The sequence below is a fragment of the Pygocentrus nattereri genome, chromosome 21 (genome assembly GCF_015220715.1).
Source record: "Pygocentrus nattereri isolate fPygNat1 chromosome 21, fPygNat1.pri, whole genome shotgun sequence".
Taxonomy (NCBI): Eukaryota; Metazoa; Chordata; class Actinopteri; order Characiformes; family Serrasalmidae; genus Pygocentrus; species Pygocentrus nattereri.
This window is the reverse complement of record NC_051231.1, coordinates 5,575,986-5,596,810: the sequence shown is the minus strand read 5'-3', so window position 1 is coordinate 5,596,810 and position 20,825 is coordinate 5,575,986. Positions and strand designations below refer to the sequence as shown.

The 20,825-nt window shown below is 42.1% G+C and overlaps 3 protein-coding genes across 7 annotated transcripts in view; 1 reads left to right on the top strand and 2 right to left on the bottom strand.

The window, feature by feature from the left end:
* si:dkey-264d12.1 (coiled-coil domain-containing protein 50) overlaps window positions 1-10,605 on the bottom strand; it is a 31,978-nt gene extending 21,373 nt beyond the window's left edge. Inside the window, exons 1-3 of one of the 3 annotated variants that reach the window (XM_017720937.2) lie at window positions 10,270-10,605; window positions 9,600-9,691; window positions 1,149-1,211 (exon numbers count right to left, since the gene is read on the bottom strand). In XM_017720937.2, coding sequence (XP_017576426.1) covers window positions 1,149-1,211; window positions 9,600-9,654 — 118 coding nt within the window. In that variant the 5' untranslated portion in view covers window positions 9,655-9,691; window positions 10,270-10,605. The remainder of the gene's footprint in view (window positions 1-1,148; window positions 1,212-9,599; window positions 9,692-10,269) is intronic. The other 2 variants (XM_017720938.2, XM_017720939.2) reach the window with 2 other exon arrangements.
* Window positions 10,606-15,527: 4,922 nt separating this feature from the next.
* On the top strand, window positions 15,528-17,974 carry uts2b (urotensin 2, beta). Its single transcript, XM_017720942.2, has 4 exons — window positions 15,528-15,791; window positions 16,046-16,156; window positions 17,294-17,337; window positions 17,637-17,974. The coding sequence occupies exons 1-4, from the start codon at window positions 15,683-15,685 to the stop codon at window positions 17,745-17,747; spliced, it is 375 nt and encodes a 124-aa protein (XP_017576431.1). The 5' UTR covers window positions 15,528-15,682; the 3' UTR covers window positions 17,748-17,974.
* A 256-nt stretch (window positions 17,975-18,230) lies between these two features.
* The window catches only part of per3 (period circadian clock 3), a 31,823-nt gene continuing 29,228 nt past the window's right edge, over window positions 18,231-20,825 (bottom strand). For all 3 annotated transcript variants that reach the window (XM_017720940.2, XM_037532272.1, XM_017720941.2), the window contains one exon: window positions 18,231-20,504. In XM_017720940.2, coding sequence (XP_017576429.1) covers window positions 20,370-20,504 — 135 coding nt within the window. In that variant the 3' untranslated portion in view covers window positions 18,231-20,369. The remainder of the gene's footprint in view (window positions 20,505-20,825) is intronic.

Genomic DNA, 20,825 nt, shown 5'->3' with positions numbered 1-20,825 from the left:
AGAGAGGAATGAAGAGAGGGATTGAGAAAGGGTTGAAGATATATTTTGACAGAGAGATGGAGAGAGGGATTAAAAAAAGAAGCGCTACAAGGACGGACAGAAGGAGGGCTGGACGGAGAATAAATGAAGGAATGGAAAGTTAGAGAAATGGATGACAGTGGATAAAGGAAAGGTGGGAAGGACATAGGGTTGGATAGTGGACAGAGGGATGAAAAGAGGGATAGGGAAAGGAGGGATGTATAGCATGGAGAACAAGAGGGATGGAGTGATTGAGTGGGAGGGTTGGAGGTATAGCTGAATGGAGGGATTGGGTTGAACAGATGGATCGATGGAGGGATGAATGGAGGGATAAAGAAGGGATGGATAGAAGGATAAAGGAATGGGTGGAAGGCTGGAATTGAACAGAAGGATGGAGGGATGGATGGAAGGAAATTTGGTTGATAGAGGAATAAAAGGACAGATATAAGAGTGGGGTGGGATGGATGGAGGGATGAGTTGTTGAGGTATGAATGAGCACAAGGATGCATGGACTGATGAAGGGATGGACAAAGGGGCACTGAGTGGATAGTGAGGGATAAGGGGAGGGATAGTCACAAATATGAGGTCTGGATGAAAGGATGAGGGATGGAGGGATGGAGAAAGGGACAGATAAAGGGATAGACAGTTGGATGGAGGGATGACAGAAGATGGATAAAGTGAGGAATGCATAAAGAGATGGATGGATGGAAGTACAGATGAATAGGTATGGATGAAAGGAGGTATAGATGGATGAAAGGATGAGGGACAGAGAAAGGGACAGATAAAGGGATCGACAGTTGGATGGAGGGATGACAGAAGGCGGATAAAGGGAGGAATTGATAGAGATGGATGGATGGAAGCACAGATGGATAGAGATATGGATGGAAGGAGGTATAGACTGATGAAAGGATGCGGGATGGAGGGATGGAAAAAGGGATTGATAAAGGGATAGACAGTTGGATGGAGGGATGATAGAAGATGGATTAAAGAAGGAATGGATAGAGATGGATGGAAGTATAGATGGATAGAGATATGAATGGTAGGAGGTATATAGAGGGATGGAAGGATGAGGGATAGAGGGATGGATGAAGGGATGGACAGAGACATGACTGTATGAGGCTGTTACTCACTCTCCTGCTCCTGAAGGCTATGAGCCAGCGCTCCATCCTCCAGCACTGAGAAACACTGACACACTGAGAAACAGACAGAAAGGACGAAACACAGAACACAGTCTATAACAGACACACACACAAACACTGACATGAGGTGTTTACATAAGACAGGTGACAAACCTGCTCATGAACAGAGTCGACTGTGTCAAAGCAAACACACACTCACATATCGCTGCTGTGAGAACAACAAATGGTCACTTTACAGGAGAAGGAAAAAACATACTTTACTTTTAATGTAAGTCAATGGAACCAGACTTTTTTCCAAGTCATTTTGGGCTGTTTCTTTTGGTCCGCTCATCATGAAATTTACACACAAAGCAAAGGGCAACAGGTATTTTCATATTATGTCAAACACTGAAAAACAACAAAAATGGAGATACAAGGTTTTCTTCCGATAACAGCAACAAACCTACACACAGTACTGCACAAAAGTCAAAAAGGCAGTTAAGACGTTACTCATTTTTTTGGATGCATTTCTGAGGAGATTCCTCTGGTGTAAGGAAGGGCAAAGCCAAAGAATAACAGGTGAAATAAGTTTCCAAAACTGAAGTCAAAAAATTATAAGAGAAAACGGGATTCCGAACAACCGTACAAGACCTGGTAGACCCCCAAACCTGTTCTGCTCAGATTTATCAGTACTTCAAGCTTTCATATTTGACAGAGAGGACAGAATCAATTGCCACCCTGGCTTCGTTTGTATATGTGTGTGTGTATGTTTGTGTGTGAGGGTGAATAACATGGACAGGCTGCTGACTGGCTACAGCTGCTAAAGGAGAACCTACACTGACCACTTGTGATATTTTAAACATCTGGTATTTGTACATAAATTGTTATGTCTTTATTGGTTTAAAAACAATAATGTGGTGGGTCCACCAGACCACTGAGTAACAAACACATCAACACCACACACGGATTGAAATAATACTTTCTGGTGTTGAAAAATGAATAAGTAGCAGTTAAAGCCATTTTGCCTGGAAATTAAATAAATAGAGGGTGGTTCTGACTTTCGCACAGAACTGTACACAAACTGACTCTCACGCACTCAGAGACATGCTCACCTATGTATGTATATATCCAGTAAGGATTAATCCTTAATGTACATATATGAGCTGAGTGTCTCCCAGCACTGCAGAGCTGTACTAATGCCCTGCTTGAGACCCACAAGAAGAAAACTTGTCGTCCAGCCAACTAGGTCAGCAGGACGGGACAATGGGGCAGTGGAAGGTGGCACACTGCCCACAGAATGTGTGTGTGTGTTCCTGTGCTTTTTCTTGACCTCGGCAAGGGGCAGTAGGTAAAAGCCGCGAGAAAAAGGCTGCATTTAAAACAGGTTTAGTGTGTGTTCTGCTTATTGGTGCATTTGTAGGATAAACATGATGAAACTGATGCCTACAGTGCTGATAAAATACATGTCTGAAAACACATGTGCACCACATGTTCAGACTTCACAGGCACACAAGCCTAAACACTGCCAGGCCCTATCTTTCAAGCTCTTTATGTGTCACATGCATCTGCACTGTGTGTGTGTGTGTGTGTGTGTGCTGACCCAGTCAAATTCCTTACCTAACAGGGGTCCAATTAAATGGGGGAACCAAACAATGATGAATGCTGAGGAATGCCTTAGGGTGAATTAAACGCTCAGCTACTACACTGAACAAAGCAGATACACTGACTAATCCTTTCTACTGTCCCTTCACTTAAAGCAACAGTTTGGAGAAAAATCAGATTACACAATTTTCCCCGAGTCATATTACACATTTAACATGCACTCAAAGAACCCTTGGCATGAAAGGGTTCTTCAGATTGCTGGAGAATGTGCTACAGATGGTTCTACATAAACCCTTTTTAAGAAGGAATCAATAATGCACCAAAAAAGGTTCTCCTGTTGTCATGACGTCAAGCATGTAACAATAAAACAATCTGTTGTGGCGCTATACAGAACCACCCACAGCACATTCTCCGTCAATCCGAAGAGCACTTTCATGATGTAAAAAAAACTTTAACCATGCAACGGGTTCTTTGGGTGTTCATGGTTCCATACAAAACCATTTTCTTTTCTAAAGAACCATGATTTTAAATGTGTAGTTATCTATGCACCTTGGCATGGGTTCTACTAGTCTATAAAATGGAACACTAAAAGACATTCAGTTGGCGGTTTGAGGACGGTGGTGGACAGCGCTGCCCGACAAGTCAGTGCAGATCTGGTGATGAGAGATCACCATCAAAGGCCATAGCATATGATTTCCATCAGTTTCATACTCATAAAACCATCCCCTCATTCACTTTGGATTGTGGCACACTCCCATCAGAAATGTTTCATCATAGATTAAAGCTGATCACTCAGAATAACTTTATATTGATTTGTAGTGACCCGTCCCTCTTAGCGGACAAATGGACCCAAACCACGGCAGCAAAATGCCCCCAGCATAACTACCACACCCACCTCACAGTAGAGGTCAAGCAATTAGCACTCACCCACTTGTGGAGAACATGGTGAAGAATGAATCTGACCACATTACCTTCCATCTCTTCTCTGCTTGAGGGACTGTGAGGGGGAATGAGGGGTTCATGCACAGCAGCCCTACTATAGTATCCATAATAGCTGTGGACCGACTGTTCTTGCTGACAGTTTGATCACGTCCTGGGTTGACATGATCGGCCACCTGTGCAACAGTTGTTCTGCTTTCTGTTCTCCTCCCTTACACAAGGCAGTAATGCGTGAGAATCACCGTGACATCTTCAATCGTGCTAAAGCTGCCATCTGTTTAAGCAATGGAACATGAGAGGGAGTGTGTTATCGCGGAATATCACAATCCCTCTCGTGTTCTTTTGCTTTTATACAACAGTTAAATAAATAAAGTCAGAAAACGCGAATGTGGCACTTGGTATGTTTTAACGTCCACAATTCTTTCCACCAAATTAGAGTTCCTTAACAAGCAGCTTGTTGCTACGTCAGAGTAACGAGCTCCACCCACTCGCAGCCCAGCCGGCAAACCTTCGAATGGCTCCTACAGCTGTCAACAGCGTCTCAGCAGAGTGATACAGCGTTTGTGAAAAACCTGTGATGTTATGGTGATAACAGCGCGGTCAGAACGTCTCTCAGCCAATCAGCTTGCGTGGCTGGAACTAACTGATGTATGAAATCCAATGATGAACCCTCTCACAACATCACAATGATCTCCTCTTCCCACGTTGATCCAAAATTGAGGGCCAACTGAGCCGCCTCAGGTTTTCACACCTTCTACATAGCAGGATCCACATGGCGGAACTGCTTAACTGCTTAACTCTATCATACAGAACACCCGCCTGGAAGCATCTGCACTCATCATGTTTCTCACCTGATTTATTCAAGCCTACTTTTAATCTGATACCCGTATGCAGATGTTAAATATGAGACGTGGATGAAGATGGAAACTGTATGAACAGCTTTGACTCACCCTAGTTTATCTTTCCACAGCATTGTCCTAAAGCAATTCTATCTAACTAAAACAATATTTGTCCAGGTCAGAGCGTCTCTGTAGAGTCAAAACACAGATTACGAGCACTGGAGACACGACTGCATCCCAAAGCAGTAGCAATAGAGACGGAAGAAAACAAGGCCACTCTCCACCCTGATCTTTCCAAGCGTGTGCAGTATGAGCTCAGACGGAAAAGTTTACACGGTGGCTCTGAGCACAGTAGCTCATTTCATAGATGGCTGGGACAATCATGCCATTAAAATGGTTTTGTGCTGTAATAAGTAAGTGGGAGTGGCATCCTTCTCAAGAAATGTACTTTAAAACTACAAACTGAGCCATGTGTACACATGAAGGGAAATAGATTATCTCTTGTAATCAAATTTACTGTAATGAAATGTTTTAATGTAGCGTATATACTTAAGACACCTATTCTATATTAAAAGAGGAATAATTCTACCGACTTGGTTCAAAGTCAAAGCTGAAAACATCTTTTGAACTTTTAATTGACTTAGACTGTAGACGTCCTTTTGGTTTAACCCTTGTGCAGTGTTGATGTCTTCTGTGGTCTGGTAGACCCACCACATTATTGTTTTTTTTTTTAAATCAATGCAGTCATAACAATTTATGTAAAAATACCAGATGTTTAAAATATCACAAGTGTCCATCGTAGGGTTCTCCTTTAGCAGCTGTAGCCAGTCAGCAGCCTGTCCATGTTGGCCACCCACACACACACACTAACAGCAGGCCATGAAGGGGGTGAACTGTGAGAAGGCACTGAAAATGGGTTATTTTGTACGTTCTTTACAGAAAATGAGAATCTGAGGTGGAAATAATAACAAATCAAATCATTTTTTCTTTTGGTAAACACTGAAAATGGGTCTCACAGTCCTGAACACCACACAAGGGTTAAAGGATCCTGTATCTTAATTGTGTTTATGTTGTTCAAACAACTGATAACTTTTTTATCATTACCAAAATAATCATAACACTATCAAAACTTTACCAAATGTTTCAGTAGTGATGGTTCTGGAAGTGACGATTTGATCTCATTTTCAGCAGAACTCAAAAAAAGCCAGCCAGTGCATGACTATCAAACACAGCTTTGAACAGCTGGACACACATAAAACCCTAGTTTTTATTTACCTAACTGCAGGAAATGTGCATCAGTAGTGATAATTCAAAGGCCCAAGAGCATCACCTCATTAACAGCTACTAGCGCTGCCCTGTAGGTGAACCGGCCCGTCTTCAGTGACAGCAGAGGAGGGGAAAGTTCAGCTCCTCACCGCTGGGCTTTAGTAACATTTAGGACACCAAATGTCTTCAAAGAGGGGGACAAATATTTATCGCCCACCCCGAATTCTTCAATGATATGAAGCTGAAGTCAGAGATTTGCTTCTTGTTCAAATCTTCCTGTTCCATCTTAAATAGAGAACTGCTGCACTATTTAAGGTGGACCAGAAAGTTAGCTAGCTAGCTACTGAGACATTACTATTAGCAATTTTTTATGCTTGTTATGAAGAAAAGGACAATAACACACTGGAACGACATTAAACTAAGCTAATACAGTGGCTTAACAGAGAAAAGTCTCACATTTATTTAGTCGCTTGGGCATCCATCTTGCTGTTTTTCCTTTTTTTTAATTAATCATAACTCTTGTATGTTAGGCCTTGTAGCCCTAACACTTCGCCCTGCTCCTCTATCTCAACAAGAATTGGGACACCCTACCTCCTAGAAGGGCTGAGTGGAAGGGGACAGGGCTGAAATGGGATTGGGCCTTAATGTTACACGCTGATTTTCAGACTTCGGGGGTACATTTGCTTTTAAATCTTTTTTAAAAACATGTTGGACATTCATTTTAGAGACGCAACAATTAACAACTTGTATTATATCATATTGCATCATAAGTAGTGTGTTAGCTTGAGGCTAATACATTAACTTGAGGCTAACACGTTATTTTGTGGCTGATGACTTGGATCCAGTCTGCCCTGCGATGAACTGGCAACCATAGGCTCCAGCAACACCCCCCCCCCCCGCAACCCTGAGGGAGGAGCGGCTTAGAAAGTGTGTGTGTGAGTGTGTGTGAGTTGGATCTATCAGACTATATGGCGCAGCTTTTGTTTCAAATGTTGTTCTTTCATAATTTGAATGCTGTAATAAACCGGCACTCCTTAATTTTGCTGTACTGATAAAAAATGTCCCACTGTTATTGCATTGAATAATGATATTTGTGAACCATTAAGAACACCAAACAAAATAAAAGGCAACGACATTTGAAATAGGGGTAAAAACCGTATAAATCTGATAGGCTGCTGAACTATCGCTTTAATGTGATTTATCTGGCCTTGACTTTGCTCCTCTTTTTAATCAGGATGTTTTGAAATTCTTCTCTTTATCCTTTATGGTGGAGCTTTTGTCATATCTGTGAAGTGTTGTGTCTCAGGCTGGGCTGGTTGCAGAACACAGTAAGATGCTTTGGGCTAGAAAGTAAAACAGACAGACATGGAGCAGGGGGGCAGGGGGGCAGGGGAGGTTGTCGACGAGAATGTTTTTGGGGTTTTTGGAGAAAGAGGTCGCACGACCAAGCTGCGTGACCCACTCAGCGGAGCTACAGCCTCAGGCCATACAGATGGTGGTGTCTGGGGTCAGACGCATGAACTCCAGTAGGCTGGGGCGAGAGAGGGGGGTAAAACAGAGAGTGAGAGAGTGACTAAAGCCCATGTTTAGAACTAGGAAGTCTTCATACATTTTCTCGCATAGTGCACTTCTTCTCCTGTCTCCTCTCTAGTGCTGTCTATATTTGGCACTGTGAACCAGTACAGTAGGAGCTTTTATAAATATCTGGCCTGGCTCATTTGGGTTGGGAGAGAAGGGGGTGGGGGTGCTACATATACACAGACTAAAAACAGGTCAGTACATTCACATTATCAAGTTTTACACACACTCTGTCCACTGTCTGGTCACCTGCTTAGCTGTTTACTTCCTGCAATCCACTTTTGTTCATTTTTTTTAGTGTTTGCCAAGTGCATTAACATTTTTCTCATCATATGTTCTGGTTCCAGCGACTATACCCTGACCTTGAAATCTTATCACACTGCTGACCTCTGCTTCCAAAACGGAGAAGGAATCTGGTCCTTAATCCCACGTGACGGGCAGGAACACTGGCAGTCTCTTCAGCGAGCCATTAGGAGGAAAGTGTGGAACGGCATTGACATTCTTGAAGCCTTATCAGCACCATGCAGCCTCACATTCACCTCCACTGCCAGCAATGGCCTACAGCACTACTTATGCCAGACATGACTAACATAACCAATGGGTTTCAGGGACTTATCACTATATCTGACATTGGCATTCAAGCATACTGGCTTTATCCTGTGTCTAGTATTTCATTAGACGGCCTTCATCACTAAATCATGTCTGAAACAGGACTAACGCATCAGAAATTAAACCAAAACAAACCAAAATCATACCGTTTTCTACTTTCCCCAAATGTACTGGCTAATCAATAAGCCTACGTTCACATTACCAGGTCGAGGGGCATCAGTCTGACTTTCTGCCCTAATGTGACTCAGATGTGATGTTTTCAGGGCTGTGTGCAAGTCTGATCTTTTCAAAACTGACCTGAGCTACTTTCACATGTGGTCCTACATTGAACATGTATCCAATTCATGGCCATGCGACCTTAATGTGATGCTCAGATCGGAATTCATGTGCTTTTTCCCCCCACTGTGCGTGCGCCATCATTCAGCGTTACTCTGGCAGCAGCGCCAAATAGAAGTTAAAGCCTGTAAACGGTGGAAAAGCAGCTCATCTCACCTTTTTCTCCTTCGTCTGGCTCTAATAATGAAGCTGAGAGCTGATCAGAGTTAATGATCTTCTCAGCGAAGCTCGTTCTGCTCGTTAGTTTGTGCTGATGATGCAGTGATTCAGTCACGTGACGTTACTGAGTAGGAGGAGCTCATGAGGGTCAGTTCAGGAGCCGGTTCATCACATTAATGATGGATTTGAGTCACTTACCTAAACGAGTGTGAACCATCGTGCCAGAGAGATCGGACCTGAGCAAAAAATCTGATTTGAGCAACGAGGCTTGTAATGTGGACGTAACCTAAGAGTGGTTTGATATGATATGGCGCATTTTAGAGAATCTACCCAGCTTCGATTTCTTTACAATACAGGTATTACAACGTCTAATGTAAACAGTCGTTTTATTTACTATCCAAAACGAACAATGTACTTACATGTGTCTTAAACAATGTCTCAAGCAGTGTATTCAGAACCATTCTGCATAACAGATACCTGTGAGGGAGCTTTTAGAGGCGTTAAACTCTTCAGACGTCTGGTTCCTATCACCACCATTCTGACTCTGTCATTTTCTATAGAATAGAGCATTTCACACCAAACCAAACCACTGTGAATGACTCTGCAGACATTTTGAGAAATCGGTGGAATTGCTCTTTAAACTGTACGTTTCAATTCCTCATTTTCAGTTTTTTCGCTGTTGTTGGAACAAAACCTCGTATCTCCAAAACGGGAACTTTACAGGAGAAGGAAAAACCTACTTTACTTTGAATGGAAGTCAATGGAACCAGAATTTTTCCAAGTCATTTTACGCCGTTTCATTTGGTCCATTCACCACGAAGTTTACACACAATGTAAAGGACAACAGGCAACAATTACAAAATATGTCAAAAAGTGAAAAACGACAAAAAGGGAGATACAAGGTTTTGTTTCCGACAGCTGCGATAGCTCCATAACTTCATAGGAGTTTGGTGGTTTGGAGTTTGGAGCTTAATAATGTGTAGTAGCTACTAAATAATAAGTCTTAAGATTAATAACTGGATGATTACCATCCAGTTATTATGGTCGTATGAGCTGAGATGAAAGTCCTCAGCGTGGAGGACTTAAATGTGACGTGACGGAAAGGTCTGTTGTGGAAATGGAGTTAAACACGCACCGTCATAGACGCGTGGCAGGTGGGATTTATCGATCTCAATCTCAATCTCAGTCATGGCTGTGTTGATGCTGTGGTCACAGCTTCATGGTCCTCTGTGGAGAGAAATATCAAACACTGAAAGGCATTTTTTCACAGACACACCTTCTGTTTACTGGGTCCAGCTGACGATGCAGGCGAATGTATTTCTCTCTCTAACACTGACACATACAGGCTCTTCATATTTCTGATCTCCTCAAATTCCTCATCAATACTTTCTCTACTGAGCATGTTTATGGCATGCTCATGAGAACAGGTCTACAGACAGTCATTTGCCAAAAATGGTCATTTCTACTAAATCAAATGCATTCATAAAGCAAGCATTTTAGCACTGACTATTACATGTGAGCCGATAACAGTAACAGTTCGCCCTTAATTCGGTCAGTGGCAGTTTACTGTACCATAATAAGACACAACCAGCATCTAAATCAGTCTTATTCTCCAGTTTGTCATTCGAATTTTCCGTTCCACCTTAAACGGCGCAGCAGCTGCATTCTCCTCTACGGGCGTTGGAATGTAACGACAGGATTTAAGGTGGAACGGGAAATTCAAACAAGAAGCAACTTCAGCTCTGTAAGCACAGCAGCTATAATTCACCTCGAAAGAGAGAAAGTGGTTAAAAATGTGTTTTCACCTCAGAAAAGTCGGTTCACTCGTCTGCTCCTCAAGCGGAGGTTTGTTTTGCTCCTTTACTCGTCGCACATCATCGACCGGCACCGAGACCTGAGGAGCATCCACAGCTCGTCCGAACCGAGCCGAGATTTTTACCACGCACGTGTCAAAGCGCCCAGACAGCGGCAAAACCTCTGAACGCTCATTCAGACGGGCTGCGTACAGAAACCGAACAAACAGCGAGACAAATGTCTAAACGCGGCGGCGAGGCGCTCTAAAGTGCGCTGGAGCTGAAGGGACGACACAAAGGCGAAGCGGCAGAAGTTGTTGCTGTTGTTGCTGCGGTCTCGGTGTAAACAGCGCTCTGTGCGCCCCCTGCTGGCCATCGTGAGAATGACCCGTGGCTGGTCTCAGCAGGTCGACCCTCACTGAACTTCCCACAACAGTAAATCACTTTTACTGGATAAAGTATCACGGATCATTAAGACAAGACCAGAGAGGCCTTGAGGTAGTTATAATTTTCTGGATTATAATTTTGAGATAACGAGTTAATTATCTTGTTATCTCAAGATAATAAAATTGCTATCATGGAATAACAATTGTCTATTTATTTAGTTATCTATAAATAGATAAATGTTATCTTGAGATGTTACCAGATAACAAAACTGTTATCTTGAAATACTGAGTTACTTATCTTATCACCATGACAACAATCCAGAACATTACAGCTCATGGCCTTTCCAGACTTCTGTAGATCCTGAAGGAATCCCTTGTTTTTCTCTGTCTGTTTCTAGCAACAGTTTTATTAGTAAACTTTGCCAAAATAATGACCTGGTTTCTTAAAATGCAGCCTGACTTTATTATATCAAAATAAGGGCTCATCACTAAATAATGATTGATGAAATTTTTAGTTTTATATATATATTAATTACATGCTTCGTAAAAATATCCAGAACGTCACTATTTCAAGAAACTAAATGTAAATTTTGATTAGTTATTTTGACCCAGTACGCTGTTAGAAATAAAGGTTCTGTGCAGGTACATCTTCTGTTCATCAAGGTACAAACAGTGCAAATGTTCCCTCAAAGCTCCAGCAGTGGTTTTAAGGTCTGATTGTGATCCTTAAATCAGTTTTTCCAGGTGAAAAGTTCGTATTTGTTCCTTTTCATAACCAAATATTTTAAAGCAGTAGAATAAAAGCCTGGAGGCGAGGCGGGGTGTGTGGAGTCAGTACAGCTTAGAACAGATAATTTCAGTGGATTATGGTTCAGTTATGTTCCCTGACTAAAGGTACTGAGATGTACCTTTGAGGGTCCCACCCCAGTGACAGTTTAGGACCTTTATTGTGAGTGTGTGGGGTATTATTCAGAGACACTAAGCCAAAATATCGACAAGACAATAAATCGATTTATGAATTAGATGCTACTGCTTTGTTGAAACTGTTATTTTGTCATATCTGTGAAGTGTTGTGTCTCAGACTGGGCTGGTTGCAGAACACAGTAAGACGCTTTGGGCTAGAAAGTAAGACAATAAGACAGTTTCTACCTCTCACCAAACAAAACTCAGCACCAGAGACAGAGGTTTGAACAGACACAGAGAAGTTCTCACAAACATTTCTAATAGAGTGAATGGCTGAGCCCCATAGTGCCCCCTGTTTACAGCCCAATCTACGGGTTAACTGCTGTCATCGTGCATAAATCCGTGTTTACTGTGTGTCAGAGCTTACTGAAGTAGTTCGTAGCACTCGTCATAGGAACCAAAGGCAGTGAATCACTAGAACATTTGTTGGAGGTCATATATTTAAAATGACACGTCCACAAGCAGCTGGACTCATTTAATCTGGTCTGTTGTTTTATTCAGGACCCCTCTATAAAAAGTAAGAGGTCCTACCATTAAATAAATAAATAAATACATAAATATTGGGGCAGTCTTGGGCTAGAGGTTAGGGAACTGGAGTTGTGGTGTGACTGAGGAAGACACCTAACCCCCAATTGCTCCCCGGGCGTCGTGAATAGGGCTACTCACCGCTCCGGGCAAGTGTGCTCACTGTCCCCTAGTGTGTGTGTGTGTGTGTGTGTGTGTGTGTGTGCAGTCACTCATGGATGGGTTAAATACGGAGGTGAAATTTCCCTGTTTGTGGGATTAAAAAGTGTCTCTTAATATATCTACGTACGTATGTACACACACACACACACACACACATATATATATATACATACATACACACACACACACACTATATTGCCAAAAGTATTCACTCACCGATCCAAATCACTGAAGGTGATTCCAATCACTTCCATGGCCACAGGTGTATAAAGCCGAGCCCCTCGGCCTGCAGACTGCTTCTACAGACATTAGTGAAAGAATGGGTCACTCTCAGGAGCTCAGTGAATTCCAGCGTGGTACCGTGATCGGACGCCACCTGTGCAGCAAGTCCAGTTGTGAAATTTCCTCACTACTAAATATTCCACAGTCCACTGTCAGTGGGATTATAACAAAGTGGAAGCGATTGGGAACGACAGCAACTCAGCCACGAAGTGATCGGCCACGTAAATGACAGAGCGGGGTCAGCGGATGCTGAGGGGCATAGTGTACAGAGGTCACCAACTTTCTGCAGAGTCAATCACTACAGACCTCCTAACTTCATGTGCCCTTCAGATCAGCTCAAGAACAGCGTAGAGAGCTTCATGGAATGGGTTTCCATGGCCGAGCAGCTGCATCCAAGCCTTACATCACCAAGCTTTCCTGTTCCAACATGACTGCACACCAGTGCACAAAGCAGGTCCATAAAGACATGGATCAGCCAGTTTGGTGTGGAGGAACTTGACCGGTCCTGCAGAGAATCCTGACCTAAAGTTGATAGAACACCTTTGGGATGAATTAGAGTGGAGATTGTGAGCCAGGCCTTCTCGTCCAACATCAGTGTCTGACCTCACAAATGTGCTTCTGGAAGAACGGTCAAAAATTCCCATAAACACATTCCTAACCCTTGTAGAAAGCCTTCCCAGAAGAGTTGAAACTGTTATAGCTGCGAAGGGTGGGCTGAGATCATATTAAGCCCTATGGATTAAGAGTGGTTTATATGTGTGTGAGGCCAGACAAGCGAATACTTTTGGAAATACAGTGTATATACATGCATACATACACATTCCATATATATATACACACACACACACACACATTTTCTCTCCCTCAGCGTTGCGGGGGGGTGCTGGAGCCTATCCCAGCCGTTATCGGGCGGAAGGCAGGATACACCGTGGACAAGTCACCAGTCCATCGCAGGGCAGACAGACAGACATTCACAATCACACACACACTCACACCCAGGGGCAATGTAACATGTCCAATCAGCCCGACTGCATGTCTTTGGACTATGGGAGGAAACCGGAGAACCCAGAGGAAACCCACGCAGACACGGGGAGAACATGCAAACTCCACACAGAGAGGACCCTTGTCACCCAGCCGGGGATATTATACATACATACACACACACACACACACACACACACACACACACACACACACACACATATATATATATATATATATATATATATATATATATACAGTGGGGAAAAATTATTTAGTCAGTCACCAATTGTGCAAGTTCTCCCACTTAAAAAGATGAGAGAGGCCTGTAATTGACATCATAGGTAGACCTCAACTATGAGAGACAAAATGAGGAAAAAAAATTTAGAAAATCACATTGTCTGATTTTTAAAGAGTTTATTTGCAAATAATGGTGGAAAATAAGTATTTGGTCAATAACAAAAGTTCATCTCAATACTTTGTTATATATGCTTTGTTGGCAATGACAGAGGTCAAACGTTTTCTGTAAGTCTTTACAAGGTTGGCACACACCGCTGCTGGTATGTTGGCCCATTCCTCCATGCAGACCAGTGATGTTTTGGGGCTGTCGGCAGGCAACACTTTTTTCCCCCACTGTATATATGTACATAAAAATAAACAGAAAATAGCAAAGAGCTTTTGCTTTTCATCTACAGTATATGTTTAAAAGATTTAGAGAATCTGGAGAAAACTCTAGGTAAGGGACAAGTATTTACTAGCCGTGATATTTGGGCCATCAGGCAGCACTGCATTAAAACCAGACAAGGTTCTGTAGTGGAAAATCACTGCATGGGCTCAGAAACACTTCTGAAAACCACCGTCTGTGAAAACAGTTTGTCTGTGCATCCACAAATGCTGTTAAAACTCTAAAACGCAAAGAAGAAAGCATATATAAACAGGATCCAGAAACACTGCCACCTTCTCTGGGCCCAAGCTCATTTAAGATGGACTGAGGGGAAGTGGAAAAGTGTTCTGTGGTCTAACGAATCAAAATGGAAATGTATCCTCCGGGCTAAAGACCACTCAGCTTCTTATCAGAGCACAGTTCAAAAGCCAGAATTCATGATGGTGTAGGGGTGCATTAATGCAGATGGTGTGAATGACGTGCACATCTGTAACAGCATTGCTCCGTATTAAGAGTCTGGAAGCTAAAGTGATTTACCTGCAGTCCAGAACTGAACCACTGATTTGGCACATTATGAAAACAGCAATTGGTCTACTCTGTTCCAAAAAATTAGTATGGTTAAAAGAAGAGAAGATGAAACACAGTGGTAAACATGCCTCCATCCCAACTTTTTGGAACATGTTATTGGCATCAAAATGGGCATATATTTTTCAAAAAACAATAACATTCATAAAAGTACCCTAAAATAAATGATTTTCTATATATTTAACTTATGACTATTCTATTTTAGATTTGGATTTAAATAGACTAACTTAGTCCATATACAAATCTAAGATCTGAAACTGCAGTTTGAACTAATTCAGTAGAATTGCTCATTTAATAAATACTTATTTGCATTACTGTGTTGGGTATAACGGACACCCAAACCAAAGCTGGCCCAAAGGGCAAAAGACTTCCATAGCAAACGTCATTAAAAAAATAAAAAAAATAAAAATAAACAGCCTCTACGTCACAAGTCCTAAAAACAGAAGCGCCAGCCTGTGAGACATAAATCTTAGGAACCTCTTAAGGAAATTAATGAAGTGGGCAGTTTGCCAGGAGTCTTGCCCATGAAACTCTGTGATACAAACTGCTCGCTCACACCTGCGCTCACTGGATTTATGAAGGTGGCTGAATTACACAGCAGAGTGGTAAAAATGCAGAGCCCAGCCTGACGTCCGTGTTTTATTGATCCATTTATTCAAGCCATCGGCTGGTGCAGAGCTGGATTTACAAGCAGCAGCACATGCGGATCTAAAGAAGTGGAGAGGACAGAGACAGAGAGAGAGAGGGGTGATGTTAGGGCTGGACAGGTGCTTTGACACCTCACTGCGAGTGGGGTATATAAGGGCTGGGTAGAAACAGAGATATTTAGCTGAGGCCTTCTGCCTGACAGATAGACTGTCCATCTCCAGTTGAAGCCATGCTGTGTAAACTGCTGCTGTCCTGCGCTCTCCTTCTAACAGCCCTGGAGCCTCTCCTCGGGCACCCCATCGCCCACTCTGCCGACATCATGTCCTACGCGGGGCCTGGTGAGTGCTGCAGCACATGACTTGCTTTTATGGAATCATCTACTACTACAATTATTTGAAACCAGTGCAGAGTATTACAATCATGTTAGAATCATTTTATAGTCATTTTATATATATATATATATATATATATATATATATATATATATATATATATATATATATATATGCAGCAATACTGTTTTTGTATTATTCAAAACTGATCAGAAACTTTTAAATGATAATATTTTAAATCTGACATGTTGTTTCTACAGTGTCTGTAGAAGAGGACCAGCTGGTCAGTCCAGAAGAACTGTCCTATTCTGACCAGGTGTATTTGTCCCAGGGCTACCCTGCACTCCTTACAGGAGATATCAGCAGAGAGGGTGAGCCAAAAACATTATGACTAGTCTTATAACAAATGCTTTATTTTTTATGCTGTTTCACGTTTTCGTCTAATATGGCTGTATCCCTTTAGCTTCACAGCATTGTTGTTAAATATATTTGGCTTTACATGCTTTATTTGAATGCACTCCATCCAACTAAATCAACAGCTGTGCAGCCCATATTCTGTAGTCTTTCCACTCTTTGCCCTTATTACATCTTCCACTCATTTCAGGAGATTCGCTTTCAGTTTCTCGAAGAAATCTGCAGAGCTATTTCTCACACCTCTAAAGTTCAGTCTTGGAAGTTGGTTTGCATTCTCTGCTTTTCACGATCCCAAACACAATCAGTGATGCTGACGTCCAGTCCACCGTTCGGAGAACATCAGCAGATTATTTGCTTGATTTGAAAGTTTCTTTTTCACAGCTACACATCCTTTCAGACCCATAGCGCCGAGTCGTCTTCTCACAGTGGAAGGATGGACAGAAACACCGGTGGATGTTTTCAGATCTGAAGCAGCTTGATTTTCTCCTCTCTCTCAAAGAGGAAAGCTTTAAGTGCTGATTATCTGATGGGGACGGTTTTGATGGATCTACCATGTCTTCCAGGCCAAATAATGTTTGAACAGTTTTGGAAACTCCTGCCTTTTTATTTTAGTTTTTCATACTCTCCTTTGATTCTCCCCTTCCTTATGCAAGTAACTTATACGTAATTTTATCTGAAAGCAAAAAATAACTTCTACTTATAGGTCGGTTTGACTAGATATTAAATGAAAAGTGGTCTCTGACGTTCATACTGTACGTGTATCTTCCTGTATTTCAATACAGGCTAAAGTTCTATATATTCTGTACATTGTTAACGATCCAAAGGTGAATGAACGTCAGTGTTGAATGAACTCATTCGTGTTCATTAGCTGCACACAAACGAACATGAGATCACTCACCACTGGAGATTTTACTGTGTAGTACTACATTGTCATCAAGACAACTGTGGGGTTAGTAATTAATTACATTTACTCAGTTACATCTACTTAAGTAAAATGCTATTACTTTTACTTCAATGCATGTAAACTAAGGCTCAGTGCGGACTCACTGCAGAAGGACGGACTGTGCTGCTCTAATGACCTTTTTGTCTGACAGGTCTCAGAACAGCCAGCTTCATCCCAAGCCAATCGGTGAAAGACGTAAGTGAAAATCTGCATCAGTGCTGAATTTCTATAGTGTAAAGCCTTCCAAGACGAGTAGCGGCTGGGAAGGGGGATAAACTCCTCATTAACACCCCTGACTTCAGGAGAACTGCTGGTGTTCACATCTGGACATGTGACAGTATTATTCAGAATGATGAAAGCTTATGAAAGTTGTAGTGCAAGTATATCTTAAAACACTCAAATTCAAAGCCTGTAAAGTGATGTACAAAGAAATCATGTCAGTGGCTACCGATACCAGATCCTAAGGTATTCAGTCGTCTGGTCTTGTCTTGCAGGTCATGCTGGAGAAGCCTTTGTTGAACCCCCTGAGCCAATTCCTGGGTGGCAGGAAGCAGTACCGGAAAAGGGGAAGCAATACAGAGTGCTTCTGGAAGTACTGCGTCTGAAAAAAAACAAAACATCCACACACAGAGACACGCATATTGCACATGTACAGCAGCACACGCTCACATACACAAATGACTGATGCAAAAACGTGCTGAAGTAGAGAATGTGTATACTTACTGAATTATCTAGATGCTAACTTATTTTGTACACCTACTTTGGCACAGGTGTAAATATGATACAATATTTGAGTGTTAAATGTTAATAAAGTTCTATGTTTCAAGATTGTCTGCACCCCCTGCTTGTAACAATTTTCTTTCAGATATTCTCTCAATACAGAAAAATATCTAGGATATATTTACAGATATTCACTAGACCAGTGTGTCTTAAACTGGTCAGACAGGGACCAGATGGTCCACGTTATTGCTCTGACCCAACTCACAAAACACAGGGATGTAGACCGTCTGGGGGTCCCTCTAGACCAGTTTAAGACCCACTGCACTAGACAACAAACTAACTTTTAGTGTAGGCATGAGCAGGGAGCGTTTCAAGTCACTGTGGTCTTTTATTTGTCATTTTTTTCAAGGTGTCACAAAATACTTCCCTGAATTCAAGACAAAAATGGATTTTTTTCGTCTTTTTTCCTTTTTCTGTACGCCAATTTTTTGTAAAATACATAGTACTGTTATATACATTTATTTTGGCTAAAAACTGTACAAAAACAAAAAAAACCCTATTTCTGTTCGGCCATAAAACTGTAGAAAACAGCATTCGGCATCGTCGGCACTGATAGTGTGCATTCCTCTATATGGCCCACCTCTCACGATTTCAACACCAAGGCCATACAATTAGAATGCCTCACCATGACCGACAGACCATGGACACACACTAAACACCAATCTGGGACAAGAGGGGAAACCACAGAGAACAAACTCATGAGAAGACGAGAGATTTCATGTGGAAAAACACGCCTTTTTTGGCATAACATTCCAATAAATAAAAAATGAAGAATTGGGTGGAATCTTAATAGGGAATTTTGTTATGGCATTTAAACGACTCTTGCACTTTGCGTTTTATCGACCGTAGACGGCGAAAGCAAATAAACATGGACACAGTGTTGCTACCACTTCTGTGAAGCACCAGAAACTACTTAATAGCTAATGGCTCCCCCTTGTGGAGAATCTCCAGCAAGTGCATTTCAAGCCAGGTCCATGAAGTGCTTTGCATGTTAAAAAATAAAAACAGGTGAAAAAGGTACAGAGTTGAGCCATAATGCTGGTTGACTTGTTGCTGCGTTTGTCAGTAGGGGGCATGTGTGATAAAGTCCAATGCTACATTTTCTGCTTCAGTTCGTTAAGATACTTAACAAAACTGTGCAAAAAACATGATTTAACGGGAGAATTATCTAGCTGTTGTGGGATTTGTAGGACTACTGTGAGATATAAATGCTTTCTGCCTTTTTATTGAGGGGGGATCCTTGAACCATCTCATTACAAAACAGTGTTTGAGATGCTGTGAGGCCATTGTCAGGGTTTCTTCTTCAAGTTCTCCGCTCTGTATTTTGCTACCAACTGAACCCGGCTTTCACCAGAAAGGGCTGACTGGTGGGACAATAAAACACTGCAGGTAAAAGGGCTCCCAATTAGGGTACTAATGACTGAGTCTGTGGAGCAGAACAAAAGTGAAAGCAAAGTCAATGGAGAAATGAGCTAGCACGTTGACTGCAGCAAATTAAGGCCCCGCTTACACGATCTTCTCTAAAAACACATTCCCTCCTGAGTAACAGGACAACACACAGTTTGAGACACCTGCAGGAAAGCTTGTGCGCAGGCGGGGGCTGATGTGGACGAAAAACCAAAAACACACAGAGGTTTCCAGCTGAGGCAGAACACTAGAAAAATAAATCACAGGTTAAAGCAGCAATATACAGTGCATCCTCCACCTCTTATCAGACCCCTCGCTGAGTAAAAAGCACAAATTGGCCAGTGGGAGATGAGATGCTCCTTGCTGTTGGAGCTTTATACGTCTCTTTGAATGTGCACTGTCTAAAGGGAGTATGCAATACATACTTAATTGGAGGGGCCATGAATGGACCAGTCTTTATACTTCCATAGATGTGTCATGTGATCAGGCAGCAAAGCAATTAAAACTGTCCCAACAGCATTCATCAATGCCGTAATGCCCCGCCAACATATCACGCAGGACGCCAAGGATTAAAACCCTGTGTTGGAGAATCGATTCTCCACATAATACAGATGGAGGAATCAAAACTAGAACCATGACAATACAAAAATAGGAATCAGAGAAAAGTAGTTCAAGCATACTGATATAAATACAAATTCACAGTTGTGTGGGTCCATCATTTGGAACAATCGATCACTGGGAAGAGAGTGAAAAAAAATCCCTCTCCCCTGGTCTTCATACAGACCATACAATTGCAAACCTGGAATGGGCCTTGTTCTTTGTTTTATAAGGTCCCAATGGTGAGGACGCCCCTCAAATTGCATCTGTGTGAAGACTGAATGCTTCTAGTAGCACAGAAACGCAAACTCTGCCTCCTCTAAACTCCTTTGTGACTGGATAAACATGATTGCGTAAAAGGAGAGAAGAAGGTCTGTCTGGTTGAGGGAGGGAGCGGCGCTTGGTTGGTCAAGTGCTGGAGTAAAATGGAATGGGGAGGGGTGTCAGGTGTCAGAGGTGGGTGTGATGTCCTCTGTGGGGCAGTTCTGAGGGGACGAGCTGTCTGGAGTCGTCAGGTCCGGAGAGTCAGCTGCCACTTCACCTCCCTCCAATCCAGCAGTGTTGCAGCTGACACAACCCTTAAAATAACAAAGTAGACAGTTTCACTCACTCAGTGGAAAGTAACAAAGTAACAGAGCAACAACTATATTGCTATACAAACTGATCACCTGATCACCTAAATCCCTACACAGTGTAGCATTAAAGCTACATATTCCCAAAAAGTCAAATTTACACCCAAATATAACATATTTAGCTTGCGTCTTTAGTTTTGCACTGGAGCTACTAGGCTAATGCAAATAATATGTAATAAAGTGTATTACCCTTGCCTTAAACCAAGTTGAGTTGTTAATACAGCTATCCATCAGAAAGCAAGTTTAATATATTCTATAATTATATTA

Coding starts and splice junctions, on each gene's coding strand:
- uts2b (XM_017720942.2), top strand. CDS start 15,683: ATGCTGTGTAAACTGCTGCTGTCCTGCGCTCTCCTTCTAACAGCCCTG. Junction 15,792..16,045: donor CATGTCCTACGCGGGGCCTG/GTGAGTGCTGCA, acceptor TTGTTTCTACAG/TGTCTGTAGAAGAGGACCAG. Junction 16,157..17,293: donor AGGAGATATCAGCAGAGAGG/GTGAGCCAAAAA, acceptor TTTGTCTGACAG/GTCTCAGAACAGCCAGCTTC.